This window comes from Callionymus lyra, chromosome 4, assembly GCF_982586985.1.
Source record: "Callionymus lyra chromosome 4, fCalLyr1.hap1.1, whole genome shotgun sequence".
In the NCBI taxonomy this organism is placed as follows: Eukaryota; Metazoa; Chordata; class Actinopteri; order Syngnathiformes; family Callionymidae; genus Callionymus; species Callionymus lyra.
This window is the reverse complement of record NC_141821.1, coordinates 17,519,486-17,540,895: the sequence shown is the minus strand read 5'-3', so window position 1 is coordinate 17,540,895 and position 21,410 is coordinate 17,519,486. Positions and strand designations below refer to the sequence as shown.

The 21,410-nt window shown below is 37.3% G+C and overlaps 1 protein-coding gene across 6 annotated transcripts in view; it reads right to left on the bottom strand.

Moving 5' to 3' along the window:
- The window catches only part of neto1l (neuropilin (NRP) and tolloid (TLL)-like 1, like), a 60,295-nt gene that overhangs the window by 6,064 nt on the left and 32,821 nt on the right, over positions 1 to 21,410 (bottom strand). For all 6 annotated transcript variants that reach the window (XR_015710896.1, XM_087788994.1, XM_087788995.1 and 3 more), the window contains exons 5-10: positions 16,031 to 16,072; positions 15,732 to 15,859; positions 9,129 to 9,211; positions 8,522 to 8,667; positions 2,369 to 2,482; positions 314 to 938 (exon numbers count right to left, since the gene is read on the bottom strand). Coding sequence is in view for 5 of the 6 variants with exons in the window: in XM_087788994.1 (XP_087645120.1) it covers positions 314 to 938; positions 2,369 to 2,482; positions 8,522 to 8,667; positions 9,129 to 9,211; positions 15,732 to 15,859; positions 16,031 to 16,072 (1,138 nt within the window). In the remaining variant the exon portion in view is untranslated. The remainder of the gene's footprint in view (positions 1 to 313; positions 939 to 2,368; positions 2,483 to 8,521; positions 8,668 to 9,128; positions 9,212 to 15,731; positions 15,860 to 16,030; positions 16,073 to 21,410) is intronic.

Below are 21,410 nucleotides of genomic sequence, written 5' to 3'. Positions count from 1 at the left end.
TGTAATTGGAATTCATTATAACAGATGGAGAACGAAAAAAAAACGTCGTTCTGGAGACCTACGTGATCAAGTATGAGCATGCAATGGGAGGCTTAACGGTATAATAAGACCATCTTTCTGGGGAAATTAAAAGGATCGAATGAAAAGAAGCACAGAGGTTCAATGAAAAAGAAGCGTACTCCTATAAATGTCGAAATAATCAGATGACGAAACAAACATAACAAAAGTACAAACGTTACTTTTACAAATCTAAATCTCTCCACAGTTAACTCTAAGTTTGTTTGACTGTCATCAGAAATCTATGGATACTGACCGCTGTACTGCCTTCTCATGGCGTGAAAGCCGGTGGCTGGTGGTGGGAATTTCTTCCAGGTCATCGTCCAGGTCGCATCCATTGTCCGCCGCCTCCTGCGAGTAGCTGTGCTTCATGACCAAGATGCTCCTGCGGTTCCCCGTGGTGGGCAACAGCGGTCTCACCGCCATCGGCGGCTGAGGGAGGTCAGCGAGCAGAGTGGCGGCGGCCGCTTCGCGGGCGCTCAGGTTTCCGCGGCTCCCTCGCCCGCTGAGCGACAGCTGAGATAAGTGGGCTGATCCCGGGTTCGACGATCCACAGTGGTGGTCGTGGATGCAGCGCGAGGAGGCACGACGGAGAGCGTGGTAGTTCTCAAAGTCTTCCGCGAGGTCCACGAGGTCTGCCGAGGCCGCCGTGGCGGCGGTGGCGCTCCGTAAAGTACACAGCTCGTAGTGGGGCGGCTCGAAGACCTCTTGGAACATGGTGGGGTCAAAGTCCTCGCGCCGGAGAATGTACTTCTTCCGCGGCTGCTTTATCTGGACGATGACCGAGACGATGAGGAGGAGGAGGACGATGCAACACGTGACGCCGATGATGGTCCCGTTTGTGTTGTTGAGGTTGTCCAGGATGTTGGCTTTTGTGTTTTCTGTACCCGGCAGAGAAACAGTGACTCAGAAGGCATTACAAATATTGATATTTTTGCTGCCTGGAAAATAGAACCAATGAAAACTAATGGAAAATTTAAATAGTAATTCTGATAAGTAGTATTTCTAAAGTATTTTATATTATTCTTTTAGGATTGTTCAAGACCGTACAAAATAAAACAGTGTTTAAAGACATTAAATCAATTTAAATTACAACATTACTTCATAACCTTGCATGAAAACTGTTGCTTCACTTCTTCAGAACATTCAATAGCATCTTCAAAATCATCTGTTTTCCTTTACAGTCGGCAGATTCAATGAAACGTGTGTCTTATGAAAAGGAAAGCCGCCGATTGGTTAGTTGTCTTACAAGTAAAAGTGTGGTCCACTCAGTCTGACCTTTACAAACATTGCTTCTGTGACCTTGTAGGGTCAATAAAGTTGTAAATGAATTTACATGAAGGGAATAAAATACTATTAATTGTGCAGCCTCATCACTTTCTGTACTGAACTGTACTAACTGATTGATTCGTGTTGGTTTTATTTCAAGGCACAACCCTATATTTGAAAGCCTCGGAAAGAGGATGAAGATGAATGAATGTATTTTCACCACAAACCCATCGGCAACCTTTTTTTTTTCATTCATCATCTCACAGAAAGTACAAAAAAACCCAACATAACGAGATTAAACTCGTGCGACTCCACTTCATAGATTTAATGAATAACTCCTGTAACTAATGTGATCTTATTACCTGGGAGATCACGGTCATTATGTTCGGGAACTGCCAGTTGGACGAAGAAAAATGTCCTTTCTGTGTAACATCTGCACTCTATTAATTACAACGGAAGCTACTGAGCGTAGCTGAGGCTAACCATGTGTAAAGAGGCGATCAGTGAGGAGATCCCTGACATTTAAATACAGGAGGAAATCTTGGCACGACACACTCGTCTTGTGCGACTGCAAGTGGTTACATTCGAGAGCGAAAAAAGGAAAGTGGAATAAATCCTGACATTTAACTGCTAATGAGGACGGATGTGATCCTACATTAGTCCGGGAGGAGAGGATGCAAATGACAGTTACAGAATTAAGTTCATGCGGAAGTTTCACAACAGATTTAGTCTTCTGACTGAGGGGCGGGAAAAACATGCAGGAGGAAAGTGTAAGTCGTATAGAAATGCAGAGATTCACCAAAGCTTTAAAAAAAGGAATGACATTGTTGCGTTCAAGAAAAGTTAAATGTACCTTTTACTGAAGCCGGTAAACCAGCAAAAATTTGTAAAACACAAACTCTATATCAGTGCTACAGACAGGCTTGATCTTTCCGACTACCCACACCTGTTTTGAGATACCATCATCTATAAGGATTAAACCGAATGCCCACTCCTTACTCCACAATATCACATTCTACTGACTATTTAGTACTTCTCTTACCTTTGCACTGATTCTCGTCCCAAGGATACACACAGTTCTGCATGCCGTTGCAGACCAGTGTGTTGTTTATGCACATGTTGCTGTGACAGAAGAAGGCATCTGGATCACACGGAGCTGAAAACAAGAAAATATTATAAGAATTTACAATTAGTCTTACATTTAATATGATGTTCGTCATTTGACTAGCTGAACTGTTGAACCCTAATTAGCCCATTCTGTCAAGACTAAGTCCAGATCTTGGTTTCACTTACAACAGGCTTGGACAGCTTCAGTCTCTGTCAGAAACGTTCTGCACCATGTAGTTAAATTGTATTTTTATTGATGTTTAAGATTGATTTTTTCCCTGCACTACTGTACCACTGTATTTGGTGGAACCTTTCATTAAAAATTGCACTAAAAATTATTCTGATTCTGACTTTCTTTAGCAAATGAGATGACTTTGTAGATGCACCTGGCATATATTTACAGACTCTTAGAATGTTGATCTTCTGACTTTAACTTCCTCTTTACAGCGTTCAGATTTTACTCACACATGTCATCTTACCGCACACATTTGTGTGAAGGGAAAAAAAAAAGAAGAAAAATGTTGGATACATTGTCATAATATATTTAAAAATGTTTTTACATTTTTTTTTTGTCTGGCTTAGAATTGAGGATGTAACCCCAAGTGAAATCAATCATATGATGGATATTGACACATCTGTCTGGAGACTCTGAGCAAAAGCTAGTATAGGCAGTAGAAAAACAGAACCCATCACCAAGGCAGCCGTTCCACCTTTTTTTTAAAATGGAAAACCTATCAATATATACCAATGCAAAAAAAGTCGATATTTTTCAATTTTAAGTCAAAATATCTTACTTAATATAGGACAATATCATAATTTATTTTGAAATGGCATCTAGAAAACCTTGAAGTTTTCAATTGGCAGATTTTATTTTACTATTACAGTCAAAACATTTATTGTATTATTATTAGTGTTTTCTTTTTAAACAACGTATTTTGTCATTGGTCGCCTTAAGACAGATTTTTGGAAACTCTCACTTAGAACAACAAAACTCTGGTTATTGCTCGTGTTGATAAGGTTCCAGCGTTGAGTCAGTACTTTGGTGACTTAGGCCAGTCTGTCAAACTGACAGTCTGTCAAACCAGTCTGTCAAACTGTCGTTTAGACTATTGTAACAGTTTATTTTCACGTCAAAACAAGAAGGAGCTGTCTCGCCTACAGTTAATACAAAACTTTGCAGCGAGAATTCTGACTCACTCTCGTAGGAGAACTCACATTTCCCGATCCTTAAAACTCTTCACTGGCTGCCAGTTTCTTTCAGGATCAATTTTTAAATTCTGGTTCTTACTCTCAGGGATGGTCAGGCTCCTCCTTACATCACTGATCCAGACTTACACCCCAGCTTGGGCTTCCGAGGTCTGTGGATCAGAATCTACTGATGGTTCCTGAACAAGCTTCAGGACCAGAGGAAAGAAAACCTTCCAGGCTGTTGCTCCTAAGCTTTGGAATGATCTTCCTCTCCCTCTGTGTTTGATGGATCTACTGACTCCTTCAAGAAACATCTTAAGACAAAGTATTTATTTTAACTGTGTATTGTTTTTGATTGTTCAAGCGCTTTGTGACCCTGGTCTAGAAAGACGCTTTACAAATAACCTTTACTTACTTAAAACAACATTACTTAAAAAAATATTTAAAAGATGAGACATTTTTAGGATCTTCACTTCGATGAGCATTTCTGGTCAGTGGTGATCCCAGTTACCTTCATCGATATTGTCCACCTGCATCAGTGAATTGATCTCATGTATCCTGGATACTCTCTGTGTCTGTTGTGTGCACAATGATGCATGATGTAACATTTCCTGCCCTCACAATGCAGGATGTCACATAACACTAAAGTAGCATGTCTCAACCGCTGTGTGATGACAACACAAGGGCAGGAACACACATCACCATGACATGGTAATAAAATCACTGCCATAACGTTATGGGTTCCATCTTCCTATGGCCACATAATTCAAGGCAAGGTGCCCTTGCTCTTAACAAGCAATCAAACTAATGCACGGCCAAACTGATTCTTTGTTACCCAAGTCATTCACTTAAGAACAATGTCACCGCAAATACAATATTACACACAAGGATTTCATTTGTAGTCTGAAGTCTTTGCAATACTCTGCATCTGACAAATAAGTATTTAAGGTATGTGTTCTACACCAGTTATTCTACCGTACAAATCTCTCATTTCTTTAAAATCATCTGTGACAAGAGATTCTCATTACGCTGGACACATTCGACCTGCAGAAAAAGGTTCACGGCGCAGCCATAAAACCCTATTAATATTGTCTTTTTTTATTGTGACCCAGCTGTCATTTTTATATTGCAAATTCATTTCTATTTTACACCCCATAATGGACAAGGTGCTTTCCATTTGGTACATATTGCATTGACGTATTAAATATTCTGATTGTTAAATGTTATTAAAAAAAACATACAATGTCGTATCAAAGGCATAATTATATAGTGCAATCCATGAGGAAACACTAGACAAAAGAGTTTTAATTGATATTTACAAGCGCATTTAAAAAGTGGACACAAAAGGCACCAGTTCAGCAGAATGGCCCAAAATATGGTCCATTCTTTTTATTCTAAATTATAGTTTTAAAAAGTTAAAACACCAAAAATGTGTATTCACTTTTTATTCTCTACCTGCATGACGCAAAAGTGGGTCAGTAACTGCTGGTTAACAGTCTGAGGATATAAAATGTTTTTGGCAGTGCTACAAAGAGACATTCGTTCAGGTTGGTTTTATCTTTAAATAAAGGCTGCAGAGTATTTAAGTCTTGGAAAAATGGGTCAGTTGTGTGTTTAGAATGCAGTGTTGACATGTTACTGTGGTGGTTGCCTTGCTAAACAAGCTCGCAGCAAATCAATGATGATTGAAATGACAGTTTAGTGTCAACTTCATCACCACAGAAGTCTAATGAAACAAATTAAGAAACAAAAGTGTCAAATATTGTTTCTACCATACACTGAAATAAAATGTCTTTCAGATTTTCTTGTTTTGGAGTCACTTTGATAGAAGAACAAGATAATATTGACCCAGAAAAATAGTAGTTTTGCGAGATGTATTTAAATATATTCAGTAAATGAATGACCTCAATGAAGGAAATGTTGATCATGGGCTGAGGGACCGATGATTGACGTTTTTTTTATATACGGAAATCATGTATTACTTACCAAATATGGGTTACTAGATGTCACTGATGTTCATGTATCCATGCATATATACGTCCAGAGGGATCAATAAAGTTTTATCTATCAATCTAAACAAAACCAAATATGACTGATTTGCTAGCTCACTTACGTACTTAACATATTATTGATGTTTTTATCCTAACTGAATAATAAAACGACAAATACAGTACACATATAGTTTTTGATGCATTCCTTAACTTCTCTTTCATAATGGTCTGCATTGTCAAACCCTGCGACAAACCCAAAACCAGCAGAGGGAGCCACTGAGTCTCCAAGTCTCATAAATAACACCGCGGGGCCAAACAGGAGCATAAACTACACTGATCTACTAAATTAATTTCAAAGCATCCTTTAATAAAACCCAGCCCTGTGTGTGTGTGTCTACATGGCTGTATAACTTATTACTGCAGGCATACATTTAATCCTTAATGAATGAATCGTGTTTTTGGCAGCTCGTCCTCACTTCTCAAGGCGTTTAGTGTGAACTATTAAAACATGTAAACAACACTGAAGACATCACTCAACCAGACTCGACCAGGGACACAGATAGTATCTTCACTGGAGCTGCTGTAACTGCACTTTGAATGTATATTTTCACCTGCTCTAAATAAGGTAAGGTAGTAAATGTTTCCAATATATTTGACTTACCGAGAAGATAAGATATTTAAACATCTGTTAATAATTTGTTTGGAGAAACACACTAATAGTGGGCAGATTTATTTGCCTCATAAAGCCATGGGTTCCATTGGGAATGTTTAAATGTGAACAATCGTTTAAAACCTTGTGATACTGTGTACTTTAGCCGATAATAAGCACTTAGTTGGGAAAAGAGTTCTGTGTTCTGAAAATCACTCCTGAAATAAAGTTTTTTTCGGTATTGGCGAAGTCATTGATAATCATTTTCCATTTTCAAAAAACACCCCTTCAGGGGTTTACTTTGAACAGAATAACTCAGGAACAGTTTTTGTGCTTTCCAAGAACTTTAATCACGACAATCCTCTGCAGTAAGCGAGTCAGTGTCCTAGTCAATTTTATACTTTATTGGTTGCTTATGCAAAGATTCAGTTGGTTACATAAAGTAGACAATAATGAAAATGAATAGGCCCAAGAAAATATTTTAAAGTCCTTAATAATGTACTGCTACTGATAAAAATCACATAATACTAACTCTGCCACAATTGGTGTCATTTAGTAGTCTTTTAGAGTAAAATGTATTTAAAATAAAAAAATATTTTAAGCTTTAAATAACTTGTTAATCAGTTTATATTTTAATTATTGCACTTAAATAATTCAATTATTATTACTATTAAGGCTTATGCAGCTATACTTTACTTGTACTAATCAACATTTTCATTGCATTGTAAAATTCTGTGGTCAATGTTTTTTTTTAATGAGCTTGTGCTACATGATCACGGCATTCTGTTCAGTATCCAGGGCGCATCACGATGTTTACCATAGATACGGTTAAACTCCATGGCATGTTTAAGGATGGGTGATTGTGGGCATGTGTGGAAGTAAGTTTTAAAGTCTTAAATCTTCTAAAAAATATTACAATTTAACCCATCATTGAAGGTTTTGGGATGTAAACCCTATGTGATAATCATGGGATGCCCTGCGTTCTTTTTGTTGTTCTTTTTGTGTGTTTTGTGTCACACTCGTCTGGAACCAATCAGCGATCAAAACACCAGTTGACGGCTACGGAAGCACTTTCGTTCCAGTCCGTGGTGTCAGATAAACTCTTCTTTTGTGTTGGTGTATATCCTACATGGTGCTTTTGAGCTTGATCTAGATTTATTCTCCTCTAGTTCCTTTTCATTATTTTACCATTTAGTTCCTCTTGTAAGCTTCTATCGAATGCTATTTCAATTAAAGTTGATTTATTTCTATTTTCTCTTTACGAGGTTTAGTCCTTGATGGCTCTGTTTAAGTCAATTTCAGATTTTTGTATTTGTTTTCTTCCCAATTCCACTGACACTTTTAGTTCCCCCTTCTGTCCATTCTAATGTTGACACAATTATCTTATTATTCTTTTAATTATCTGTTTTTTTTTTATATATATTTGTAAAATGTAATCTTTAAGAAACGTGTTTCTATGCATGCTTAAAAAACAACATCAAAAACAGATCAGTGGATCTACTCCGATCACTGGTGTACCTGTGGTGCTGCTCAGTAGTCTCCGAAGCTTTGGTAAAAGCTGTGGTCTAGCCGGATTGCTCGAGTGACTCAGTCAGTGACGTTGCCCTGGCAACTGCACATCCTACCTCTGTCATGGATGGGGAATTGACTTTCCAACACAACTCTACTGATGAAGCATTAATTCTACTCTTGTTTAATTTAACATGGACATGCTGTATCTGCTGATCAATTCGTGGTGTGGAAATTACATTGATTAAGTCGCGCTACGCTGCGTTTGTTCAGAACGTAATCATTTTAAAAGTTGAGATCTCCAGTTTGGAATATTTTTATACACAATGTAAAGATAGTTTATCAAATAATGAGGATTAGAGAATCCATTTACCCCCTCCAGCTTCACTCAATCGACCTCATTTAGATAAAAGCATAATTTGATTGTCCATACACTACATTTAATTCCCTTTATTTCACTGGATAACTCTTAATCACACACGACCCAATGGCAAAATAATGGGTTGACTCATGTTCCCTCAAATATAGCACAGGCTATTTTTCAGCATCCTACTTGCTAAAGGGGTTTATAAGTGGTAAAACAAATTGAAAACCCGTGACCTTCAATATAAAACCACCTCTAGTGGCCTCTTTGTTGTGAAGTACTGGTTCTGCTCAAGCCAGGAAATGAGCTCATCTACTTCCTGTTGCAATAAACTCCTTTATGAGAAGATCTTTGACATGAACGCCTGTCGCTTTTATGAGATCTTACGTTCTTGATATGTCGTGAAAAGGATGCGGAAGCGGCTGTTCCTGCTGGACTCATCTGCCCACATACGGATGACGCCCAGGGTGGACACCAACATGATGTCGTTGGCCACTGTTGAGCAGTACTTGCTCTTCAGGTCCTCCACAGAACTGAAAAGGGAAAAAACAAACGTTTCTTTTCAACTTCAGCTTCACTGTAAATTGATTCAAATTTTGAAAAGCTTGTGACTAAAGAGGATTACTAAAGATTTTAAATTAAAATAGATTGAAAAATAAAAAAAGAGTTTATCTGACACCACGGACTGGAACGAAAATACTTGTATGGCCGCCAACTGGTGTTGAAATAAAATAAAAATATATTCATAAATATATAAACGGCGGCTACACAAGCATTTTCGTGAATTTCATAATTTTTATACGCCCACACAAGTGCAGGAAGAACATTTGAACACACACAACGGAGAGGCAGGTTCAGCCTGACCCAGCATCGCATTAATCTTCAGCCATTCAACAAGCTTCTTGCTGTGAGGTTGCAGCACTAATCACTCCCCCATCGTGCCGCACGCGTCTCAGCAAAAGTGCATGTTCCAAATACTAAAAAAATGACGTACCTGCCACCATCATAGACAGCCACGAAATTCCGCTTGCATTCGTTGGAGTTTGCCATCTCGTACTCAAGGAATCGAAGGTAGATCTTTAAAACAAAGAAAGTAGGAAGAATTTTACCGATTTGGTTTGAAGGTTAAATGGGGTCAAAGTCTTGTTTATGAAAAGAAACAAAAAATAATAACGCGTTTCAACTTAAAATACAGTCGGATACGTCAGACAAATACATCAGATGAGCACATTTTCCCAGAATCCTTACACAGAACTAGTTAAGTAGAGTTTTTAGTTTTGAACATAGAAGCAATGTTGAGAAGCCATTCAAGTGAATGACAAAGCCTTCTCCATGTAGGTTCTGATTCTTCTGGACCATGGTTATCCAGAGGGTTCCAAACATTTTCCTAAAACTCTTCACATTCCAGTGCCTTGCTTTGGAACCCTCTGGATAAACATGGAACTTTCAAAAATCCAGATGGAGCTACAGAACAGCACCATAATCCAATCACTTGTACATCAATCCATTATTGACATATATTTAACTAGTTTGATACAAACAAATGTACTCACTATTACCATCACATGACAAAAGCATATTGGCAAATGAAAAGAATATACATCTTCCTCTCTCTTTGCGCTTGATGGAGTCTACTGAGTCCTTTAAGAAACACCTTAAGACGTTTCTATTTGTTCAGGCTTTTCCTTGAATTTCTCGATTTCCTGTGTTGTTCTCAGTATTATCTTGATCTTTAAAGTATGTACTTTTTTGAGTATTGTTTTGATTGTCTAAGCGCTTTGTGACCCTGGTCTCGAAAAGCGCTATATAAATAAATATTACTTACTTACTTACTTACATTTAAAAGTCTTTGTTATAGTTTTTTTCCTTTTAATTCTAGCATTTGATAAAATTATAAAGGTTAACACAGCTCTTATGATTGAGTATGGTGAGATAATTGAAAAGATCGTTAAGAAACAAACTGGTATATTTTTAGCCTGCTCAACTACGTGTCTCATCCACCATGATTCTTTTCAAAGACAATCCAAAGTAGAAAATATCCATTTCAGATGACATCATTGTTCATCATTCAGCCGGTTTAGAGCTATATTTCTGGTCCACTGACCCCGACACTCTCCATTATTGTAGTTGATGAGTGTCCAGTTTGCCCTTCGTGACGGGAAATAAGACGTTTCAAATGCCAACAGTGGACTGACGAAAAAGACTTATATGAGTCGACTTGTGTGATAGGATGAAGGTCATTCTACTGAAATTATTTGTATTATCATTGAAGCTAAAGTGACGAGTCGCACTTTAACACTTATTGTAAATTGCCTCTACTCCTTTCCTCAGGCTTTCAATGGAGCACCGCTGTGGTTCCTTTCAACTAACACCGACTACAATTCAAAAGATGTATTTAACAATTTGGTCGGATCTCCAGCACTTCGATATTGGAGGGACACTGTCCATGACCACGCCTACTCTGTTGCGGTTGGTCGATGTCAACCCCGACTTGTGACAGTTTGGAGTAAATAAAAACCAAAAATATATTGATTCTGAATCTAAATTACATTTATATTAAATGCTTTAACCTTTGTGTTATCTGAGGGTCAAGGTGACCCAAAGGCCCGAAAAGTCAACACAAGGGATACCACAAACACATTTGTTACCCTGACCCCGAGATAAGACAAGGGTTAAGGGAACACTTGGTAAATAATGTAAAAAATGATTTGTCCTACAACAGATCTTGGACAGAAAAGAGTTTCTACCAGAAACAAAAAAAAAAACTCTTGAAAATAAATGTAAAGTAAAGTAAAGCAATTTGAAAATATATGATTAGTTTTTGGAGGCAAAAACTTTGTTTGCCTTTTTGTAGCCATAAAACACGAGAGGACGGAGGAACGGCGGCGTTTCGACAGCACGAGGGAGCCAAATGACGGCAATAGATCAAACAGATACAATCACCAATTTGAAAGTCTAAAGATTGGCTGCAGCAGAAAAACAGGCTGGAAATGTATTGATTCAGCAGCGCCTGGTATTGATGTGGAATCCATCACTGATAAGGGCACGATTATTTCCCCTGCCGCTAAAAGTCAGTCTTACATGGAGATCATGCACGAAGCTGACTGTATCCATGTTATCTTTACATCGCAAGACGGAGTTAAATTGGTGCAAATTCTCAAGTGTTTTCTAGTCAAATCTGAGTTAAAACTACATAAAACAGATTTCCTCATCACTCATCTTGTAACTAATTTTAAGGTTCATTTTGAGGTTCATTAAGAATAACAAGCTTCCTTGAATGGAGCAAATTGGTGACAATCTTTTTAAGGAGCTGGGATTTCCGACTTGTACCTAAACGCCTCATAAATTTGAAAGAGGACGCTACAAACGCAGGCGAAGACGATTCACAGAAACTTGTAACTAAGTAAAGGTGTACTTTTCCTGTGCTCTTTGTTTCCTGCTTGATATGTATCTGAGCTCTTTGACCCATCTTGTTTATATTACAGGCTGTTTCTTTTTCTTCCCCCTGTTTATTTCTAAAGTATTGGGAAATCCTTTCACTATTTTACCAGAGTATACTTTTTTTTGGTATATATATATATATATATATATATATATATATATAGTATATAGCTAGTTTATTTCTTTTAAACTCCAATATATAGCTAGTTTATTTATTTTAAACTCCAACAAGACTAATTTGAAGAACCAAAATTATTTTTGTGACATTTGTTCAGAATCAGAATCAATCAGAATCAGAAACCTTTATTGTCCCGCGAGGGGAAATTCGGTTTAACAACAGCAATATGCCGAAAAATAAAACACCCAGAAATAAAATATTAAAAAGAAAAGAAAAAAATCTAAATAGAATAGAAAATAAATCTGCACTATATTATATAAACAATCATATTTACAAAAATAACAAGAAGAGGTGCTGTTAAATATTATTATCTTGGTGTGTTCTTGTTGTGGAGTCTGATGGCAGCAGGGAGGAAGGACCTGCGGTACCTCTCCCTCACTCACAGGTTTACTTTGTTTATTTAAACATTATTTAAATCTTAATACAAATAAAGACATAAAAGCTGGTAGTAAGAGTCATAATGTAATTTATATTTCTAAGGTCAATCCACTTAACCGTACCTCTCAGGCAATTAATACACAATCTGAGTGCATTTAAAAAGATCTACACAAGCTTCAGGTTTAATGTTTTGAAATGACAGACATCATGTAGCGAGGCTGTTTGTAGATAGAGAGAAAGAGAACATCTGTTCTGTTGTGTTGGGAGAAGGTTATTTTCAATCCATGTTGTGGAATTCGTAGAAACTGCTGCAGGCTCCGTAATTAATGTGCTTTTGTTCTTCTGTTAAATGAGTCATACAAACAATTACAGAAGATTAAAATGGTTTTTAGGGCCATAACATTTTTATCGTCTTAACTCATATTTCCAGCACAAACAACTGGTTCATCTATAATAAATGCAAACGATGAGAGGAACTACTTTATGTTGATCCCCTGCAGTTGTTTTTTTTCAAGTTATCACCCTGATCAAATCACTCGTCTTTACATCTGGAGAACAAATGAAACTTCATCCTTTGCGCATTTTAATGAAATGTATTATAAAGTGTAGCTTCGCTTTATAGTCCTGCACTGTCGTTCTGCTCTCCCCTCCTCTCTCTGGACTTCTCCGCTGTCTAATTAGAGCCTCTGGTATAGGATGTCATTATCTCTCGGCTGTCTCTGGCACACTGAGTACAGTGCAGCAATGTGTCAGCAGAAGGAAATTAAATGCCTACCCTACACAACGCACAAACCGCATGCGGGCGCTCCTCGGTACATTGAGGACAGGAGAGTTCTGAGCACATTGCAGCTAAATGTGCATTTTGAAAGTAATAACATTGACTTTTTTTGTTGTTGTTGTGTGTGTCTGTACCAGAGCAGAAAGAGAGAGAGAGTGATGAGTATCAAGAAATAGGATTTTTTTGCTGACTCAGCTATTTTTGTGACAGCGGACGTAGACTTATGGCCTACGACTCCCCTGTGTGACGACCCCTTCACGGCAACTATGACCCTGACCCTGTCCGAGAAAATACATCCCACTTTCACTGTCACTCCACTCTATACATACACACACACATATATTTGATTCCTGCCTGCATCAACCACTTAAGATAAACCCGATGTCATACCATTTTCTGTTCGTTGTTCAACGTTGCTAGCGTTTAATAAAGGTAACGCCATTGATAGCTATTGATTACAAGCTGTAGTTATGGCTCATAACGTCTTATTTTCCATCTAACATTTCCAAAATAAAAACCTTCTCAAGATCAGGTGGGCTTTGATTTAAAAAAAAAAAAAAAGCACTTTCATCAAGTCACTTCAACCTTGACCCAACATCAGTATCACAGCGGAAAGAAAGAAATCTCAAGATTACAAGCGGTAGAAATGCTCGTCTTTTAACTTGCTCTTTCAATTACGAAAGAGGACGCCAGTAATCTGATAGAAGATGTTTAGCGGAGCAGCCGCTTCTCCAGATATTAGATAAAGCATGTCAACTTTCAACCCCGGACTCTGGTAGAATCAACGTTTATTCATCTTTACTCTGGTCTGGGAACTTCTTGGGAGTATAAAAATTAAAAGATAAGCTGTGATGCTGAAGCGTAGAAACTGATGTGTCAAAGAAACCTTCATACAAACAGATTGTATTTTATTTTAAATAAGTGTGTATTTTATGACCATAACAAATGATCAGCGTTTTTTTACTTTCATTACAGCAAATGCAAGATTAAAAGCAAACTGTAGTTGCCATATAATCATGTATTTTTAATCTAGATATTGCAATAAACAACATAATAATAAATAGCAATAATCTACATGTTTTAATTATTCATACTGTATATCTGTTCATATACATTCTGTACACCAGCATCGTGATTTATTAGATTTAACTATATATCTCTGTCTGTCTGTCAAACGGTTACATTTTCAGGACATGTTCATAATTGTTCAGTTAACATATGGTTATATATTGGCAGTGTTTTGTCCCGAGGGCCATTTTGCTCTTTGACTGTATTTATTCATTTATTCAGCCCTCATGATGAGAGTAGAACTGATACACGTTTTCTTTTGGACAGTGACTATTTCGTATTTGTTATTGCATTAACTCTAAATACATCTTCCTGAAGTTCTTTCTGCTTTTTTTCTTCTTCCTTTGGGTGAAGTTTTTTCTCCCCTCAAAATAATTTAAGCAACATTAAGGAAATTCAAAGACTGAACGGGAATATGTTTTTATATTGGTGCAGCAAATTAGCATTTGATTGCCAAGGAGCTGCTTGGCTGAGGTCTGCACTCTCTGAGTGTTCTTCCTCGGCACACCAGAATTGAAAATGTATTCTTAGCCGGTGTTGCGTGTTGGCGTTGAGAGAAAAGTACGGGTTACAAAAAGCGACCGTTTCAGTCTTCGGGGTCAACACCATTTCATCAGCATTAGACTCTCTCCATCTCTCTCTGTAACTCTGCCCACAATCCAACCATCTCTCTGTGCCTCCCTCATTTCTTTCGTTTCTCCCCAACAGCTAACTGATAAAAAAAAAAAAAAGAGCTTGACCTAAAGTGAACCCTCCTGCCTATCTGTCTGACCTGAGTTTGAGGATCAAGTCCCTCTCCTGAGCCGCTGAGTTGAATACAAATGAAGCCATGAACTGATGAGTTCTACAAAAGCTGTCCTTTAATGTTTGTTCTCCAACTCTGATCAAAAGTATAGGAGACACATATAGCTCACGAACTAGTTATAAATTGTCCAAGACATTTGATCATTTATTTAACCCTTGCGTTGTCTCGGGGTCAAGGTGACCCGAACGACCTCCCTGTCTTCCATAAATACATATGCAGGGGTGGAGGTCATTCATCTTGATCCAGAGGCAACACAAGGGATAAAACAATAACATTTGTTTTTGCGCCTCAGATAACACAAAGAGAAAAAACCAGGAACTATATATATATATATAAAACTATGTTTTAAACTGAATAATAATCAAATTTATGGATTTATAACAATGAAAATATTTTTGGACAATAATGAATTTATTTATTTATTTAGTAGTGCTTTTGTTTGATTTGATTTGGCTGCTGTAGAAGACTTTTGCTGACATCCCCGCTATGAAACCTATGGTCTGATCTCAGTACAACAACTTGCAGATAGTGTTCCTAAATGTAGCAAATCAATCAAAGTAAAAGTAATAAGGATTTTGCTGATGAAAGAAACAAATTGAATGTCCAAGATAGGGACTTAGTACTTTTGAAATCCGAATCAAATAGTCATAAAACAATTTTTATTTCCAATATGTTATTTCCAAAACCAATGAACTACAAACGTCCTCACAGAAATACACGTATTTATTTTAATCATAAGGTAAATTCCTGCGAACAGAATCAAAGGATAATTGAATTGTTGAGTTTTTAAATCAGATTAATTTTCACTGCGTCACCTTTGCCTATTCCAACGTGGCTGTAAGATGGATTTCTTTTATATCTAACCGGGATCAGCGGCTGCCCTACAGAGCGTGAAGACGTGAGGACATGTGTGGACATTTCTATTCTTTCGGTTTTAAGCAGCACTGACCTTGGAGCGCGGCGGCGCCCGGATGTACCACTTACAGTCGACAGCCTCGTGGGCAGCGGCTTTTCCGTCTCTTGTGATCTGATGAGACTCAACAATACCTTCGGGTCCAACCAAGTCATATTGACATGCTGCAACACACACATATGCATGAGAATACAAACACATATCCAGACCCACTGAAATCAATTCAATAGATTAATACAAATGCAATTTTTTTTACAGGACACAATGAACTTATCATAGAGTGAATGTGTGGTGAATGAGAAAGAGAGAAAGAGAGAGAGAGGGAGTATACCTACAGGGCAGAGGTGGAGGTAAACCCAAGTCTGCAAAGTCTGGATCTGTGGGCAGGAGAACAAAATACACAGATTTGTCAGAAGTAATCAAAAAAACATTTTAAAAATGATTTATTCAAAATGTGTAAGAGAATAAAAGCACAGTAAGTGAACTACTTGTGTCTAGAGGACAATGCAACAATCAAATGGAGAGTTTGAAATGTAATCTGCTGGAGGCCATGAGAACACGGGGTCACATTAAAGCACATTGTTGCCTTCAAAGTCTTGATGACGACTCGCTGAGCTCTCAGGGGAAAATGAAGTCTGATTGCGCAGCGTGAACTCCTCCAAGTGTCAGGGACCTCTTTTGTCCTAGTGTGTGCCCTATTTTTCTGTCTAGACGAAAAGTGTCAAATGTAATTGAGACTATGGGTAGAAATTAAAAAATCTGAACACGATTCTTATTTTCTTTAATAATTTTAATTCTGGAGAAATAATATTTCATATCAGAGAGTGAGTGTCTAAAGAGCTTCTATCTGGGTCCAGTGGTTATGCAAATTGAAAATTAAAATCAGCCAAAAACACTTATTCTACTGCCACAAATGAAGATTCTGGGATGGTAGGTGCTGTTCAAAACGTTGTGAGGAAACTGCAATTTCAATTAAAAAGTCCAACCCACTCTTGTAAAAAAACATTTCCAAATAGATTATTCTTTTTTTTTTGCAAAATCACAGTATTTCAAGCTAGCTCTGAACACAAATAGCGCCACCCTAAGGATCATTAGAGGCTACAAGCGCACAGACTCCAAGCACAGTAATGATGTTACACATAAACACACAACATTGGACACAAAGTCTAAGGTAAATATACTGGACTACAAAACCACAGAGAACATGTTGCCTCTGCCAACAGAAAATCAGCGATAAAAGTAAAGTCTATCTTGCAAATTTACATACGCAAAATTATTTGTTTTGCAGACACTAAATTGCTTTCAATCTAAAAGAAAATCAATATTAATTTATATTCGGGGGCCGTTCACCAACACAACCGTCTGTGAATAGAGTCTTGCTTTGCTTCCTTTAATCTTTTAATGTACTTCAATTAACGGAATAAAATACAAAAGGTAAAGTGTAAGATATTTATCAGCTTATCACCATAATAATGTGATTAAATGAATTGATGATGATGATGTTAGTCCATTCTAAACCCAACTTCTAAAGTTAAATTAAACTTTTGAGTTATGCTTCACAAACAAGCAACAAATCAAAGCTAAAAATAAACAACCATCCATGCCAATAAAACGTTAAGCCCTTTTAAATTTTAACATTTCTGGATGAAGTTCGATCGAGAAGCTTGGTACTCTTTTGGTATCGTGGCGTTATTATATTGACATTTCTATACTGATTTTATTTTTACCGAATTAAACGAAAAATTGGATATAGAAAATGTTTTTTTTAATTTTTGGAATTTGAATTGAAACCCTTTCGAATGTTTTATTTATTAAATATTTAGTATGAAAATTCAGTCTTTCAATGCAGAGATGATTCAGTTCAATTGTTGCCAAAAAGAATGAAATCTTTAAAAACGAGAATATTCAACAAATGTTTAATTCAACCATTCAATACTCTAATGGCACAAATTCTTCCATACAATGTGAGATTATTCTACAGAGCGTTTCTGTTCCAGCTCTGGTCTGCAGGATGTTTCCATGTAAAGGCTGGTGTAGAGGAGCTGACGCGAATGAAGGATGAGGAAATCAAAGCAGAGGACAGTTAATGAAAGAGTGACCTTCAGGTCAACTATGCTGGTTCAGCTGGAGATTTATTATTAGGCTCTGACAACGGTAAGTATCCACATCCACAAGGCCTGGCAACCTCGCACCAATCCGTGCAAGTGTATAGAAGAGCGAACAACACACATATGTGATAGAAGGAAAAAAAATTGGGGGTAAAAACAGTGGCTCTTGTTACGGACTGCTCTGCTTATTGAGTCCTCCTGGATAACCCTTGACCTTTGAAAACACTTCACCCAGAATTTCAATCAAGAGCCGTCCTGTCCGCCATCAATCACTCCCCCTCCCTGATCAATCAATTACACAGATTGATAAAATGATTGATGAGTCACGGGACCATCCACCTGTTTGTTCTGCTCAGTCATGTTATATAATATGTGAGGCGGCTCAAACTTCTAACTTCAGATTGACGCTGCCATGAATAATAAATATGGTTTCCTGTGCAAATAAACTGTGGCGAACAGAGAAAGACACTTCATCTCAGAGCCTGCTGACATCCGGACTCTGTTTTGTTGTTGCTTGCATTCTACTCGGCAGCTTCCCATGACGTTATATTGATGCCTTCGCTGGATATATTCAGAGCACATCCCCACGTAGCCGTGCGCACGTACAGCATGACTACCAATCGAATCTTCAGGGTTTTTTGCTGTATCTAACCTTTTCAGCACATCAAGTGGAGCCTTTAAAGCCCCGGAACACAAACACGGTGTGGCTTTACATACACGGGTGTCAAACTCAATAACACAAGGGGCCAAAATGTTAAACACAGTTGCAGTGGGCGGAGAATACATCTGTAGCTGGCGGTCCTTTAGCAGGAAATAACTGGAACGTAGTTGATAAAGAAACCTGTTTTTCTTTCAGTTAGTTGCAGATTTTTTTTGTCATAAAGCCACTTGGGGTCCCTGGTTCACCACAGACCTAAAGCACTTCCCTGAATTCCATTGTATACAAAATTGTTGACATTTCGCTCTTTCCCTCTTTTTGTATATCTCAGTATGAGAAGTCAACTCACGTACCAATTTAATGTCGGCAACCGTTTGATTAATAAAGATAAAAACACCTTGAATAAAATAGCATGACCAACAAAACAACGGGACACGATAAACAAATAAACATGATACAACTATTACATTTGTATTCGGGGCACCCGGGTCTCATTGACCCCCTGAGGTAACACAAGGGTTAAAGCATGTCAGACTCACGGTCCAAGTGGGGGTGAATCGATGTAAAGGATTTAGAAATATTTTCAATGTAATAATCTTTTTTTTTTTCATGTGTCACTCCATTCCCGAGAGCCGTGCAGACAATTAAAGCATGAATAAATACCACAGGCAACAATCATAATAATAACCATTGATCTCCTTGAAATTAAAAAAACAAAACAATACTACACAAGTTTCTACAGAGCGTAGAGTGTAGAGAGGATTATTATAACTCACTAACTTCCAACTATTTTAACTCTAAATATTGGTAAGTGGTTATAAAACAGCATTATCTTAAAAAAATAGACTAAGATATTTTTCCCTTGAACACTTTTGACGATGTGCCCATCCTGAATTAGATCCAATAAATAATAATATTGTTATTTTTACTGATTAATAATATTAATAATACTAAAACTGTTGCTTGTATTTCATTTCCTCTTAAAATGTAAATCCTGCTCGTATATAGCAGCAGTTGTTTCAGCCTCTTGGGTTCGAAGTAATGACTGGACTTATATATCATGGTTTGAATATTACAAGCAAAGCTATTAAACTATGTTTTATTTATAAGACACAATTCCTCTCATTTTGGATGTAGCACTGGGGGGTGGGGGGGGGGGGGGGCTCTCCCTACAGGGTCGGGTTGTCGAGCCTCATGTATGTTAAACAGCACATGAGTCATGACTGCCGGCGCGTGGTAGCTTCGCCCCGGAATGAAGGAAGACAATCCTGAACACGAGCTGCTCAGTGGTGATATTCAAAGAGGCATCTGATTAATACGCTCTTCTAAAATGCTCGATCAAGCTAATTAATTGAATGCTATTAATCCCAGCAGGTACCGAGGTAAGCAGGGTTACTGACGGGCTGCAGACGTGAGGAAAATTGAAAAGATTTGGAATGCGATTGAACAAGCTTATAAACTATCATTACCCTCTAAATGAGAGCAGCTGTTTGCATATTGTTGTTATTTTACTGCCATTCCTGGAGAAAAACTGACCAGGGGGAAAAAAATGTTTCTGCAACACACATTTATTTGTGGCGTAAACAATTCCGGGAGCTTGTTTTGTCGGCTGACAGCTCGTCTTTACACACTATCTCCACATTCCAGTTCTGCAGAAGGAAGGTATGCACGGTACATTTTAAGAGAAAAACGAAATTTACATTTATTTTCCATAGAAAAATACATTTTTTTATCGGAAAATACAAGAGACTATTTGTAATTCTGGTTTACCAGATATTTTAAATGTATATTTTAACATTAACAATATTGTCATTTTCTAATGATCCTTTTTAATTTCTTAATGTTAACTTGTTTAATTTTTTTAAACATAGATTCATCCAGAATGCAATGCAATGATCATTTAAAAGATGGATGCTGCTCATATATTGTAATGAGTGACTTTTGTCTGCTTAAGAACACATGCTGAAGGGAGACACATTCATTTATCTAAGAGCCACAAAAATAGTTCTGGCTCAAATTCTTTTTTTTTTTCATTGGATGAAAGTGCCCGTCATCATGCTTTTCCGTTTATATATTCTCATTTATACTGAAGCAAGAGAGCCCCAAATAGCTATTAATCGACATCACTTTTGTTCTTTGCTGAACATGACACAATGATTTTATTTTCAACTGCTCTCACATTTTTTAATTCAGTTGTTCTCAGTCTTTCATAACTCTGTTGGTCACCATGAATAAGCATTCATTCATTCATCATGTTATTCTTGGGACCATAGCATGTCATATTGGACAAGGAATTAAAAAATTCAATAAATTTAGGAAATGTGAAAATAAAAAAAAACATAAAAAGGTATTCTTGTGTTTAAATTAAAATAAATTCAAGTAGAACTGTGTGGAAAGAAAAGCACATTAAATATTAAGGGTTGTCTAAACTTTTCTGTCAATGAATTAAATGTCAGGATTATGTTCACGGAAGTATGTTCAGATAGAAAAAAGAAAAAAATACAATAGTATAACCGGCAAAAACTACAATTAAGTGCATGAAAAAAACATCTAACCATTACTACAAGATGTTTGTGTATTTGCATCTATGCATGTTTGATTGTATGCCGACAATGGTTTTCTGTATGTGTGTACTTGGTGGAAATCATATTTTTCTAAATGAAACAGCAATAATTAATAGAGCGTATTTTTTTTCTTTTTCTGCAGCCCGGTACCGCAGGTCTCGAAAAGGGTATCCAATGTTTTTGATGGTGGCATCATTATCATGAACTTGCATTTAAGAAGTGTGCATTTTAAAATTCAACTCACTATAACAGTCATTGGGAACCTTAGGCTTGAGTCAACATGGTCCGACCTACATGTGGCCAAAGATTTCCTTGTGGACACAGGCGAATGTAAAAAAAACCCGAAAAAATGTAACAAAACTTTTCACACAAACATTCTGGTTTT